We start from the raw sequence: 15,268 nt of genomic DNA, 5'->3' as shown, positions 1-15,268 counted from the left end.
CAATGTTTAACAACAGACCAAACACTTCAAATTAAGACCATATCAACTTCATTAACATCAACTACCAATTACTACTCTGAAAAAGAGCTGTCATCTCCAGGATTTTCATTCCTCACAGTATCTCCCCTCTTTCTTTTTGAACGAGTTTAAGCCCGCATCAATTTGTAATTTCTGTTTCGTGGACATAAAATTACGTAACTTCTGATACTGGTCATAAACAGTTTTAGCTGTTTTATGTTCTCCTTCTTGACTTTCAATCATCATTATTTTGGTTTTGGCTTGAGCAGTTGTTTCTGAAACCTCTGTACTAGCTTGAATTGTAGATGATATAATCTTAATTAAACATGGGAGTAGGCAAGGTAAGACTATTAAACTTAATGATGCTGCCACTACTATGAAGATTACTTTCTTCCACCATTTCCCTTTAAAAGACCAAAAATCATCCCACCAACTGGTGCCTATTAGGGGAGTCCACTCCTGATTTCCCACATAGGCTATTTTTCGTATTTCTGTTGAGATGTTTCTTATTACCTCACTTCTACCATCGATTTTCAGGCAGCACTCTGATGAATTAAATTTTACACATATCCCTCTTTCATCAGCTACTAAGTAATCAACTGCAAGTTGAATTTGGTAGATGACAGTTCTAGTTTGGGCCAATTGGTAATTAATATGGTCAAGGACAAGTGATGTTCTGTTGGGCACTACTTCTAGTACTGCCTGGAGTCGAATGATCCTACTGAGCATGTAAATTGGAGTACGATATCCCCAGGATCCATCCTGGGCCCAAGTTGCAGGTCCATATGTGTTAATTATCTCTTCTGCTGTCCAGATTGTTCCCTTCCAGGTTTGTTTTCCCCCCAGGTCAATTATATTCCTTTTTTTCCAGTTAGTCTTTCTCAAATTGTCATACAATGGAACCCCTAAACTTGACCCTGATTCCTTTGGCAATAGAAAGAAAGCAGGTTTGATGACACCTATAGTGCAGCTTCCCATCCAGTCTCCTGGAAGAGTAGTGTAGGCTGTGTTGCCACAAATCCAAAACAGATAATCAGGGGCTTTCCAAAAGATGTCTCGGACTTCCCAAGGGTATTCTCAATATTTACATATTTGTCTTATTCCCCAAAAGGGGTTTACCCCTTTTTCTGCACATTTGTGCAGCCTATAGTCTTCAGGATAAATGCAGCCCTTTTCCTTTTTCCCAGTGGACCATTATTGATTTGGCTCTTGGGGAATCCATCTAGCATTTAAGTCTTCAATCTTTAGATACCTCTTGCATGCCATCTTTCCCACTGGGCTATTATATCTCTTCCCTGTCCTTATTATGCATTCTTCCCCAATTACTTTAGATTTTAAGTCCCATTGTTCTTTCCTTCTTTGTCCTAAAATGTGAGGTTTCTGTCCTGATTGTTCCCACCTTAGAACTTTTAATGGTTCTAAACTAATTCCCTCCCATGGCCAAATTTCTGTCATTTTAGTACTCCCACAGACCCAGCAGTTGGTTAGATTTAGTTCCTTACTAATTCTTTCAACTAGGTCTAGGAATAGGTTCTTCCCTAAGGGCATTTCTATTTCATCCTTTTTGGTGGTTACTGTTAATTTTCTTTCCTGTATTAGATCTTTCAGTCCTTCCTGATTACTTTCTTGCTCAAAACAAAATCAAGTTTTTCCTACAGGGCATTCTCCAAGTAAGCATTGCCTCAATGAGGCAGTGCTTCTCGCAGTCCAATAGACTTTCCCGTCCTCTTGACAGGTAAATAACTGGGAGTAGTTAAAAAATAAGGATTTACATTGGTGTGAAGCCTTATCAGTGACCCAAGGTTCTCCCCATCGTGTAGGGGGTGATAGTACATGGATTTTCCTTACTCCCTATACTTTCCATAAAGAGGAATAACACCAGTCCTCCCAAGAGTCCAGTATGAACCATTGCCATGATCTCACCCGGCCTTGCCTGTTAGGATTGGGGAACTTTCTCCCTTCTCTTTCCTCCCACTTTCTATCAATTTAATAGCTCCTGAGGAATGTTCTGTAGGAGAGTAGGTTTGAAACCCCCAGGGTTTTCCTTGGAGAAAAATAGATTATTAGAACTCTATTGAACCTTTTGAACTTAACTATCATACTAACATTTAATTCTTACAACTCTTCAGCTTGTAACCTTGAACAGTTTAAAAGAGATGGAGGAACCCATTCTCTATATTCAAGATAATATATGAAATCTTTACACCAAACAGTTAACAAAATGTTCACTCTAATCTCTAATCCAATAATAGCATAATATACTCCAAAACAAATGAAGGCTCCAACACAAACTAAAAATTCTACATTCATAAGTCAACAACAAAAACAATAAATAATGATGACTTGAATAAAAACTATAACAATTTTAATATATTAGTCTCTTGTACTTTTATCAGTCTTTCTAAGCAACCTTTGGTCTCTTTCCAAAGGTAACTTTGAGATTGTCCGAGTTCGGGATTGCAACCCACGTGGAACCGTCTGTAGCTGGTGCTGTTGGATCCAGTCTGCTGTTTGGGGGAGTGGTACCGGTCCTTTGACTGGAGTGATGTGAGTCCAGCCTCTTTGTCGTGTCCTTCCTGCAGTGTGCGTCATGAGTAATACCTGGAAGGATCCTTCAAATTTTGGAGTTAATGACGTATTGCTCCATGACTTCATTAGTACCCAATCTCCCGGACTTATTGGGTGCACATCTGTATCAAGGGGGAAGTTTGGGGAAGATTTCCTCTTTTTCTCAGACTCTCTAGGGTCTTTCCAATGGTATCTATTTACTTTCAGGTAGCTGTTTCCCCTTCTAAATAGTCCCCACTATTATATGGAGTCATTAAAAATGGGAGTGCAAACATCATTTCATAGGGCGGAACCCCTATATCTGATCAGGGTCCTGTCGTGGTCCTTAAAAGGGCAAGGGGTAGACATTTGAGCCAGTTCATCTACGTTTCTGCAATTAATTTTGTTAATATATTTGTGAGGGTTTTATTCATTCTTTCTACCCTCCCAGAGCTCTGGGGATACCATGCGGTATGTAATCTCCGTTTTATTCCTAAAGCCTCAATTATTTTATGTAATGCTTGTGCGATAAAGCGTGGTCCCCTATCTGAATCAATATTGTTCACCAACCCGTATCGGGGATTGATGTTGGAATTCTAAGATAATCTTGGCTACTATTTCCACTTTTCCGGTCTCTTTTCTAGTTGGAAAGGCTTCTACCCAATGAGTAAGGTGGTCAACTATTACCAATAAGTGTTTGCAACTCTGTACAGGGGGCATTTCAGTAAAGTCTGAGTGTTTTGGAATAGTCTTTGGGCTAGTTCTCTTCCCCCTTGTATGGTCTGCCTCATCACTTTTTGATTTAGTTTTTGGCAAATTAAGCACCCCTCAGTTACTGCTTTTGCTGCCTCATGTATTCCGATACATAAGTTTTCTCTTAAATAGTGATCACATAACCCTTGGACCCCCCAATGGGTTAATTCATGTATCTCTGTTAACATTTTCTGGGCTAGGGCTTTATTTAAAAGTTTACGCCCATCTGGTGTCAACCACTCCCCTTGGTTCCCCCGATGCATTTTTAATTCTTTTATTGCTTTTAGTTCTTTCTCACTGAATACTAGTTTTCCTTTCCTTTCTTCGCCTAACACTTTGTTTAACCTGAGCAATTTCACTGGCTTCCCTGGGTTTAACGCTGCCTCCTTAGCCACTTGGTCAGCTAACTGATTCCCTTTTTCCTCGATGGTATCCCCTTGCTGATGTCCCTTAACATGTACCACTGCGATCTCTGCAGGTTTAGGTAGAGATTCTAATATTGATCTTATCAGTTCTGTGTGTACTAAGTTTTTTTCCTTTGGAGTTCAGATACCCACGTTCCTCCCAAATCTTTCCAAATGTATGAATGATTCCAAAGGCATACCGTGAGTCAGTGTAAACTGTCCCTTGGCCCCCTTCCAATAAGTCAAGTCCCCTCTTTAAGGCATAGATTTCACAACACTGAGCTGACCAATTAGAAGGCAGTTTGCCCTTCTCGGTAATTCTCATGTCTTCCTTTTCTGTAGTTTCAATTATTGCATATCCAGACATCCTTTTTCCCTCGACTACTCTCGAAGACCCATCAGTAAATAATTTTATTCCATAAGGTAGAGGTATCTTTTCTGGATCTTCCCTAACTTTTGTCTAAAAGTCCACTAGTTCCAAGTAGTTATGCTCGAGTTCTAATAATGGCTCTCCAGAGAGAAACTGCACTGGATTTAGAGTTTTAGAGGTTTCCAGCTCTAGGTTATCAGTATCTATTAAGATTATTTCATATTTTAATACTCTGGAGTCAGTAAGCCACTTCTGGGCTCTTTGGCCTTAAAATTGTTTTTAGGTCATGTGGTGTATGGATTCTTATTTTACATGGCAGGGTCAGTTTTTGAGTCTCTTCAATTAAGGTGGTTGCTGCAGCAACTGCTTGAATACAGGTGGGCCACCTCCTAGCTACCGGGTCTAGCAGTTTGGAGATGTAAGCTATTGGTTTCTTACACCCTCCCCACTCTTGGGCTACCACCCCATATGCAATTCCTTTTTCGGTATTTACAAATAGGTCAAATTCTTTTTCCAGATTGGGCAAACTTAGGACAGGTGCTGAGGATTGTTTATCTTTCAAATTATTTAGTTTTTTGTCATCCTCATTTCTCCATTCTATTGGGTCAGCGTTTACTAATTTGTCATATAAAAATTTTACACTTTGGGTATATTGGTCTAACCATAACTTACAGTACCCAAATAAGCCTAATAGTTTTCTGACATCTCTCTTAGTTTTTGGTGCTGGTATGGATAGTATGCCTGAAATTCTTTCAGGACTTAATTTCTTATATCCTTTCCCAATTATGTGTCCCAGATAAGTAACTTCCGCTTCCACAAATGGCAATTTATTCTGAGATACTTTTAAACCCTTTGCTCTTAGGAAATTTAAAAGGCGTATACTTGTTACCCTGACATTATTCTGTTCCTCTCCAGATACTAATAAGTCATCTACATATTGTAGAATTTGTACTTTACTCTCCGGGGTGAATTGTTCTAAAAGCCCTTCTAAGGCCTGCCCGGAGAGATCTGGGGACTCAGTAAATCCTTGGGGTAGGCACGTCCACCTTAATTGTTGTTTCCTCCTCTTCTCTGGATGTTCCCACTCAAACACGAAACAATCCCTACATTCCTCAGCAAGAGGACATGCCCAAAATGCATCTTTTAAATCTATAATAGTAAACGAGGCATGCTCCCTTGGGATCTGACTCAAGAGGGTGTAGGGATTTGGGACCACTGGATGCCTGGTTATAGTTCTCTTATTTTTCTTCCTTAAGTCTTGGACAAATTGGTATTTTCCACCTGCCTTCTTGATTGCTAAAATAGGGGTGTTGTGGGGAGACATACACGGCTCCAGGGTACCTTCCTCTAATAGCTGCTCAATCACAGGGGTCAGTCCCTTTTATCCCTCAATAGACCTTGGGTATTGCTTTACTTGAACGGGAGGAATTCCTTTTTGCATTTCAATTCTTATTGGTGGGATGTCTAGATAGCCCCTCTTTCCTTCTCCTGCCCAAACCTCTGGGTTTATTTGCTCTGTATCTCCTGATGTCAATTTCATGATCTGGACTATCATTCTCCTATCCTTTGGGATAATCCCCACTCCTAATGAGACTTGTAGGTCCCTTCCTAGTAATATACTTTCTAGATTAGATAAATAGATAAAGTCAGCCACACACTGCCTTCCGTTTCCTTTAATTTCTACGTTTTCAGCTATGGAGGCTCTAAATGGTTTTCCCTCTGCTCCCATCACCTCACAGACCTTCCTCCCAGTCGTCACTCCTGCGGGTAATTCCTTTATACTTGATCTATCTGCTCCGGGGACGTCTCTAAGAGGAAAAAGCTTCTCCACTTTAGATGTTTTAGATCTTGTATTACAGTAAGGTCCCTCCGTGAGGTTACCCTTCTGGGAAGAAACAGGAGGAGTGGGGCTAGCTGAGTCTTACTGGGTTAGAGATGGAGGTGCTCACCTCCCAGTTAGGAGGGTGTAATGGTATAGCACTAGGTAAGGGGAAAGAGACTGAACCCGTAGGAAGGGACACGAGGTGGGGCTGGAGAGACAGTTGAAAAGGCTGAGGGGGAGACTGGAGAAATAACTGGATTAGAGGGAAGTGGGACACGAGTGTTTGGAGCAGGTAAGGGAGTTGAGGTTAGGGTAGAAGTAATAACCATAGGAGTGTTAATCGGAGGTGGTAATGGGATCGGAGCAGCTGCTGATTCTGAGGATGGAGAGGCCAGAGGTAAAATTGCGGGATCTGGGAGAGGAGCCTGGGGCCTTGCCAGGTAAATAGGAGGGAATGGAGGAGGAGGTAAGTAATCAAGGGGGTCCCACTTAACACTAACCTCTTCTCTCCCCTCATTATTTTCCTTCTGTTTTTGTAGTTTACAGATTTTTATACATTGCTGGTGGTATGCCTCTGCGAACATGCAGCATATGTTAACTGCTGAAGATTGGGACTTTCTTGGGTTTTCAGGTGTTGGTTTAATTGGGAACACATCCATGGATCTCTTGTCCCATACCATGGCCACTCCCCCTGCAGGTTTAACTTAGGCCAGACTTCCATACAATAGTGAATAATTTTCATTTTGTCTAAGCCTTTCGTGGCCTCCTGAATTTTGGGAATTCTGTCCATCCCTGCCCCAAAGACTAAAAGAGATGTTAGAAAATTATTAGGTTTGTTTGAGTATTGCAGATTATGGCTTGATCAGTATTAAATCACTAAAAGCGTTAAATTTCCATATGAAAAATTGATAGACTCAGAGCCTGTAACCTGGGCCTCAAATGACGAGGAACAGCTTCGGAATCTGAAAACTAAATTGTCCTCTGCCCCTGTACTGAGCCTGCCAGACCTTTAAAAGATTTTTGACCTATTGGTAAACGTGGAAGAGGGGATAGCTTGCGGAGTCCTTACAAAGGACTGGGGAGGGTGCAGGAAGCCAGTCACATCTCTCTCCAAGTTACCAGATCCAGTAGCCAGAGGGTGGCCAGCCTGTGTGCAAGTGATAGAGGCAACAGCCACCCCAATAGAAGACACACAGAAACTAACCTGAAAGGTGTTGCCTTCTGATGCAAGGCAAGGCGACCTGGTTCTGAGGAAACGGCATGGCGAACCACTGCCCAGGGTCACTGGGGCCAAAGGCGCATGCAGACACCAATATGGTGGACGGTCCAAAGGCCTTTATTGCCCCGTTTCTTGGGGTTTTATAATCTGGGAGGTTTTTCTCTACGTCAGGGGGTCTTACCTTACTGTGATTGGTTGATAAGGAGTGGAAAGTTACTAGTGTTAGGGTGGTCTACATTCTTGGGTGATCCCTTATCACTAGGCATTAGGGGGAGAAGAATCCTGCTGCTTTCCGTGACATCGCGAGATCTTCCGAACGCCTGTCCCTATCTACCACATCTCCCCCCCCCTTTTTCACAAATGAACGAGGTAGTCATATACATAGGTACTGAGATGAGGCATGAGGTTGTTGACAAAGAAAGGGGTTTGGTAAACTTGGGTAAGTTTTTTGCCGGGCAAGTTTAGAAGATCTTGTGACTGGCAGTGTTCCCTGGTCGAATTCACAGCAGTTGCTGCCGGCCTATGAACAGGATGTTGGCCCGTTCTAGGCGGGTCTGAACGAATGAGACTAGCTTGTTCAGCAGGCATGGTCCGAAGGTGACAGCTAAAAGTAGCATTGCCAATGGACCTATTAGGGTAGAAATTAGGGTGGTTAGCCATGGTGATCGATTGAACCAGGACTCGAACCAACCCTGTTGGGCTTCCCTGTCTTTCTGTCTCTGAGCCAGTCTGTTTCGGATTTCTGCCATGGAGTCTCTCACAACTCCCATGTGGTCTGCATAGAAGCAGCACTCCTCCTTCAAGGCGGCACACAGGCCCCCTTGCTGCATGAACAGGAGGTCTAGTCCTCGCCTGTTCTGCAAGACTACTTCTGAGAGTGAGGAGACTGACTTCTCTAGAAAGAAGATGGATTTCTCGATCCTTTGCAGGTCCTCGTCAATTGTTGCCTGCAGCTGTGACAGTCCTTGGTGCTGTGTCGCTAAGGCTGAGACTCCTGTGGTTGTCTCGGCTGCTCCCAGGCCGAGCAGCATTGCGATAGTTATACCTGTTATTATTTCTCTTTTGTGGAGCCGGCTGGGTTCCTCAAAAAGGTGATACACTTCTTCATCTGCGTGGTACAGGACCCTAGGAACAATCAGAACTTGGACACAAAAGTCGTTAGAGTCATCGAATTTGGCAAGGAACACACACGGACTCACTCCAGATCACTGGCAAACTCACATCCCAGATGCGGATGGGACTACCCACTTATTGTTTTTCCTGTTGGGTTTGACAACTTTGGTGCAGACGTTGCCTTTCCGCCTAGCTAGGGTTGCATTGCCAAAGCATCTGCCCCGGCCTGTGACTTGACTCAGGGTGATTCCTTTGCGGGGGGTGTCCCATCTACATTGGTTGGGTGCATCTGCTGTGGAGTAACTGAAGGGATTGTTTAAAGCGACTCCTTCGTAAAAGGGAGGCTTGACATCGTAACAAAGCAAGCAGGATTCGGTTAGGTTAGGGTTAAATTCGTTCAGGGATAGGAATGTAGCTTCTAACATACGAAGGTTTGGGTCTGAGTCTGACTCGGCTGAACGGCCTATCTGAAAGGCTTCCGCATGGCCGGTCTGGATATCAGCGACCCTTGTGGGCAAGGCTTTGGGGTGGGTCGCGTTTCTCCCTTTCGGCACGCTTTTAATCACTTTGTTGGGTCCGACTGCTCGGGGTGGTGAAGGTTGGCGCCTAATAATTGGCACATTCACCCTCTCTTTTGACCCTTGAAGAACTACTGTCCACGTTTTGCCTATGGCCCAGCTAGGGTGATCTGGCTGCAAAACTGTCGTGTTGTAGTCTGTGCATTTCCGAAATTTGGGGATTTTATGACGGTTTCGATAAAAGTTTCCGTGGAGGAAGATGGGTGTTTTGCAACTGGTGGGTGCCCAGGTGAACTGTAAGAATTTGTCGGGCTCTTGTGGATCCCACCCAGGCCCTGACGGTCTGGCATCTGTGACAATGGTTTCGCAGCCCCAGTGCCCACAATGTCGCCACCCTGGGTGATTGCAGTAGCTTTTCCCAGGGTTTGAAGCTGGGCACCAGCAGGATAGGTACATGTGTGTGGCGTGTGGGGAATGGGGGTCTACCTTTGGCTGTCCTGGAAACAGGTCGGTGATGTGGAACACGAAGAATGGGGCATTCGGTGGGGTGATTTCTTTGAGCACTTTGCCACTACTAAGGTGTCGCATGACCCACCTGAATGGCCGATGGGGGTAGTGATTTGGGCTGGCTTGCCCTCTGGCGACAAGCCCCAACAGCAAAATCACACAGAAACACCTTTGATGCTTGGGTCCCACCCGTGCGGGTCTCTCGGGCGCTGCCTGGCGGCTTGGTGGTCTGTCACTTTCCTCTGGAATGGGGATGTACGCATCACGAGGACGTCCCACGAGCATGTCCGGTAAACAGAAACTCGCAACTCTCATCAGTCTCATTCCGCTCATTGTGAAGGTCGGGCTTGATTGACTTAAGTGGACACCACCTGATTTTGCCGTCCTTTTTGATAGCTGCGTACCCTCGCCCCGTGAGCATCAGCTCGTTTCTGATCACCACCTGTGGGCCCTCCTCTAGCGTTCGGGTGGCCCAGTGCTTTTGAACGGGACTGTTTGTTTCATCTCCCCTAGGGAATTGATTCAGTGTTAGCAAAGCGGTTTCCAGTATACTCGCCTGATCTCCTGGGGGAATGGAATTGGCAAAGCCCTCTGCTTTCACCAACACTTCTAGCTTGGTTTTCAGGGTCTGATTTGCTCCCTCAACTATGGCCTGCCCGGTACTGTTATACAGGATACCTTGCACTAATGTGATGCCCCATTTGTAGGCGAATTCTTGTGCTGGTTTGGAGGTGAAATTGGAACCATTGTCCATTTTTATCTGCTTGGGAATACCGAGCCAAGCCATGGCTGTCAGCCAGCACTGGATTGTGACCTTGGAGTTTGTTTTGGGGTGCTGTGTGGCTATGATCGGTCCACTATAAGTGTCTACTGTCACTGCAAGCCATGCTCGGGGCTTCAGCAGTTGACACCAGGTGAAGTCCAACTGCCAGATCTCTGAAGGCTTGAGACCTCTCAGGTTGACCCCGCAGGTCCATAGGGGTGACTTCTGGCAATGAGGGCAAGTGGCTACCACGTTTCGCGTCCGCTGTTGGGATTCCACATCTCTTGGCCAGTGCTTTGGCTCCGATGTGGAGCAACTCGTGCAGTTGACGAGCTCTTTGCAAGGTCCATACGCCTTTTGCTGCGGCATCTGCTTTGTCGTTGCCAATCTGGAAGTAGCCTTTGACTGGGTCATGGCTGTTGATGTGGATGACTGACATGGTGCCCTGTCGCGAGGAGAGTGCTTCTTCCAGCATTAGGGCTGCTGCAGATGTTGACACTCCTGGTCCTGCCATGGCTAGGCAAAGCCTTGCCATGAATATAGAGTCCATTACTATGTTGAGGTGTTCTTCTTGGAAGAGTCCGCACGCCAAAACCACTGCTGCTGCCTGCAGTTGTTGCACTGACAGTGTGGAGTCACACACTTTGACGCAGTGCCATTGCTCTCCTGCCTGCCACACTGCCGTTACAGTTGAGGTCGTGGAGGAAGCGTCTGTGAAGACCGTTGGTCCTGGCTGCGGTCGGTCCTTGACCTTCGGCGGCATGTCCATTTCGACTACGGTCAGCAGCTGAGTCCAGGGCGGTGTGGCAGAATAGGAGATTTCTCCTCCGAAGCCGGTGAGAGCAAGGGCCAGGTACTCCGATATTGTGGCTGACTCCGTGGTCGGTTGCTCGCAACATGGAAGGTGGATGCTTGTCGGCTCGGTTCCTAGGTGTTTCAAGGCAAGTTTCCTGCCTTTCATGATGAGGTTAGCGATGCATTCGATTCCCGGGGAGAATGCACGAGCAGGTCTTCCGAGGACCACCCATTGGATTGGTTGGGCCTTTTCGGAAACTCCTTGAGCCAGTGTTCCCACTCCCCCCTTAGGTGTAAAGTGGACGTATAGGTCCAGGGGCATGGCTGGATTCCACCTGGCAAGTGTGCCAGTGGTCATCTGGCTTTCGATGAAGTCGAGGGAGCTTGTTGCTTGCGGCGTCAGCTCCTTGGGTTTCCAGGGGTGCTTTCCTTTCAGGAGGTCATATGAAGGGTCCATGACCTCGGGAGGAATCAGGATGATGTTGCGAAGCCACTGCAGCAATCCCATCAGGCGTTGCATGTCATGGAGCGTCTTGATGTCTCGACTGACCTTCGCCTTGGGGGGTGTCACGTAGGAGCTTGTGGTCCCCACTCCCAAGAAGGTCATGCAGGGTCCTGTCTTGATCTTTGCGCTTGCGATCTCGAAGCCGTTGGCCTGAAGGGTTTCCGTGATTGTGGACACCAGGTGATCTACTTGGCTTGCCGATGGTGCTGCGACTAGGATGTCGTCCATGTATTGAATGATGGTCACGGTGGGGTGGGAGTGTTGGACTGGCATCAATGCTTTGTCCACGGTGATTTGACATATAGTGGGGCTGTCTACCAGATCTTGTGGTAATACTCGCCATTGGAAGCGGAGGTTGGGGCGCTCGCCGTTCCGAAATGCCACGGAAAAGGTGAATCGTTCTCTGTCCTCAGGGTGCAGGGGTATCGAGAAGAAACAGTCTTTGATGTCCAGCACTGCGCATGGCTGCCCTGCGGGGATGGTTGTGTTCGTGGGTAGCAGTGTCTGAACTGGACCCATGGGTCAGATTGTCTTGTTCACTTCTCTCAGGTCGTGGATGAGGCGATAACCTTCTCCGGACCTTTTGGGGATCACGAATACAGGGGTGTTCCATGGGCTGATGGAGGGTTCTATGTGACCCTTTTGCAGTTTGCAGTCGACCAGTTCCAGCAAGGCTGCCGCTCGAGGCTCTGTCAGGGGCCACTGCTGGACCCATACGGGGTCTGATGATTTCCAAGTCAATGTGATTGGCAGCGGAGGGTGTACGGCAGTGGCCCTCATGATAAATTTGAAATCCTGACTCCTAGCATAGCAAGGACGTCCCTTCCTATCAGGGGTGGAGAATTTTGCAAAATGCAGGGGTAGATTGCTACTGTCTGTTCTGGTCCCTTTTTCGTGTGAAGTGTTATAGCCACCAGCTGGGTGCTTTTCCATGCCCAGGACTGCCCTCCCACTCCGTTCACTGGAGGGACTTCTTTGAATTGCCAATGTCCGGGCCAATGCGCTTGGGGAAAAATTGTGCAGTCTGATCCCGTGTCCGTCCAAAACTGAAACCCTATGACGTGGGGATCTTGACTGCCATAAAGGCAGCATGTCCCCCACACCATCAGGGGTTCCTTCCCTATTTTCATGGCAAGGGCCACCCAGGGGTCCTGCTCTGGGGCGTCCCCTGCTGGCCCTGTGGCACCGGCGCGGCTTGTGGCGGTGGAGGGTGCGAAAGTATTACTGGCGGTGCTGCACAACTCTGCCATTGTGCTGCTGGCGGGGATGCGAAACTGACTGCTCCCTATGGGGGCATGGGGTATGAGGGTCCCCTGCCCCACTGGGGGTTGCTGTAGCTGGGCCGCTGCATATTCCAGGTGGGAGGAGGGTGGATACGGCCCGGCTGCCCCCTCCCTCTCCCATTTTCCTGAGGTCTAGATCTGCATTCCTTAGCTAAATGCCCCTTCCTTCCACATGCCCAGCATGGTCCCCTAAGTCCCCCTTGGCGTGATGGAGCAGCTGCTGATGAGCGTCTTGGCTGGGGGCAGTTTACTGCCAAGTGGCCTGCCTGGCCACACTTAAGGCACGCCATCACGCTGGTTATTGCAGTGTGAACTGCTGCTTGAATGGGAGCTAGGTGTTCTTCCTTTGCAACGTGTCTGATCATGGCAGCTATATTAGACCCCTGCGGCAGTGATCTTAAAATGTCCTTGGTGACTGAGTTGCATTGCTGGCGTAGGCACTCTGCTACCACAAGACCCTTCGCCTCTGAGGGTAATGCAGAGGAATCTAATGCTGCCTGAAGACGGTCCACAAACTGAGTGAAGCTCTCACTCTCACTCTGTTTTATACATGACCATGGGGAGGTTTTGGCTATTACTTTGGAAGCAACACGGATGGCTTCTCGGGCAGCACGGGTTGTTGTCATAACCTCATGGGCCTGCAAGCCCTCAGCCTGCGCCTGGGGGATGATCATAGTGGGGTCTGCTCCCATTAACCTCTGTATGCTGGAGCTGTGCAGTGGATGGTCAGCTCCCGTTACCAAGGCTAGCTGCTTTATGCAGTCGTCCTCCCACTCTTGTTTAAAAACTATCATCTCTGACCTATTGAAAATCATTCTGCAGGTCTGCTTAATATCAAAGGGTAACATGTCGTCCCCTCCAAAAACACCGTCAATGAGTGTGGAAACCATGGCAGAATTAATTCCCTTGTCTGCAATCGCTTTATTAATTGCCTGCACGTCTTTCGGGTTTACGGGGGAATAGGTCCTTTGATTTCCGCCTGCCGCCCCACACGGACCGGGAACACCAGTGTGGCAGACTGACCCCACTCCGTGCACGCTATTTTTATTTTCCGCCAGTCTGTAAGCGGGGTTCAGTCTTTCTCTGATAACCCCTTCACCCACGCGGGAGCGCTGTGACTAGTGACCTTACATGCCGCTGCTCTCTTTCTCTTAAAACTAGAATCCGAATCAGAATTCTCCAATTCCCTCTCGAGCTCGGAGGTCAAGTCCGAGTCTGAGCTGGAAGTCGACTGGCCGGACGTTTCCGGGCTGCTCACCTGTTTTCTCGGGCTCCGACCCTGCCCCTTCTTGCGGGGGTTGGGCCGTACCCTCTCCCTGGGGTCCCCCCGCCTCCTGCTGGGGGAGGTCCTTGCCCTATAAGGACCTAATTTTAATAGAGCGCTCTGATTGGTCTTATGCTCCTCCGCGGGGGCCGCCCCTTCTCCCCGCTCGCCCGTGCATGCGTTGTTAAGCAGGCTGACTGCATTTCCACCCTCCGTGTCTTCTTTTCCGCCCTGACCATGCGGTTCGGCGCCATTTTCAAACGCATAGGGTGGGGGGGGCATTTTTATCGATCCCTACGGGGTCTGACAATCAGGCCGCGTTCCGCGCCTCCTCCGCGAGCCCCTGCCAGAACGCCTGCGCGTGTTCCCCCCCCCCCCGATGGTGAGTCCGCTCGCTGAGGGGGTTCCGACGTTTGCGCCTCCGTGTGCTCGCCCGAGTCAAAATCCTCCGCAGTTTGCGTCACCGCGCCCACCCCCAACTGAGGGGTGGTCAATAAACAAGCTCGCGCGACTTTCCAGGTTTCTTGCTCTTGTTGAGCTTTTTGCAGAGCCTGGATAACTCTGCCCCACGATTTTAGGGCTTTCCCTGAGCCTGAGGACATAGCTTCCTCGGCCAGAGCTTTTGTACAATTATCCCAAACCCCTGAATGGAGGATATCTATCGGGCTTTCTATAGCCCCAAGCTTAATCAGTCTCGGCAATGCAAGACTTAAATCTTTAATCTTACACTCAATACCCCATTGCGCATGCATCTGAGTTACGACCTTTGCTATGGCCTCCATGGTCCACACTGGTCCAGGGGTGTCCCCCCCGCTGCAGACGGTCCCACCGCTGCAGCCGCCGTCCTCTGTCCAGGCGAATTCCTGTTACCCGAGCTTCTTCCCGGGTGTCGGCACCAGTTGTTGCCTTCTGATACAAGGCAAGGCGACCTGGTTTCGAGGAACAGCACGGCGACCAAACTCTCCAGGGTCGCTCGGGCCAAAGAGCACGCAGACACCAATGTGGTAGCCGGTCAAAGGCCTTTATTATCTCTTCTCCTGGGGTTTTATAGTCTAAGGGCTTCTCTACGTCAGAGGGGGTCTGCAATACCATCTATGGTTAGTAAAAAGTGGAAAGTTACCAGGAGTGGAAAGTTACTGGCATTACTATCGTTAGGGGGGCTACATTCCTAAAGTGATCTCTTATCTTAAGAGATTAGGGGAAAAGGAGTCCTACCACTTTCCATCACATCGTGTGGTCTTCCGATTGCCTGTCCCTATCTACCACTTTTCACTTGACTCCTGTTTCATCATCCTTCCACACACTGATCTCTTCAGATGCTCTCTAAACCTTTGGTTTGCTTTCTGAAGGGGAAAGGACTTGTCCTGGAGGAGGAGCAGAGCCAGGC

The 15,268-nt window shown here is 47.8% G+C and overlaps 1 protein-coding gene across 1 annotated transcript in view; it reads left to right on the top strand.

The window, feature by feature from the left end:
* Positions 1-14,794, top strand: part of LOC128949410 (olfactory receptor 14C36-like) — a gene marked incomplete at its 5' end in the record, with an annotated part of 37,244 nt that extends 22,450 nt beyond the window's left edge. Inside the window, 2 exons of the mRNA XM_054294273.1 lie at positions 14,196-14,263; positions 14,737-14,794. Of these exons, the coding sequence (XP_054150248.1) occupies positions 14,196-14,263; positions 14,737-14,794 (126 nt within the window). The remainder of the gene's footprint in view (positions 1-14,195; positions 14,264-14,736) is intronic.
* Positions 14,795-15,268: the final 474 nt, after the last annotated feature.

Source organism: Melozone crissalis, unplaced genomic scaffold, assembly GCF_028551555.1.
Source record: "Melozone crissalis strain CALT ecotype California unplaced genomic scaffold, PUWL_Pcris_2 ptg000231l_1, whole genome shotgun sequence".
In the NCBI taxonomy this organism is placed as follows: Eukaryota; Metazoa; Chordata; class Aves; order Passeriformes; family Passerellidae; genus Melozone; species Melozone crissalis.
This window is presented reverse-complemented; position numbering and strand designations above follow the sequence as displayed.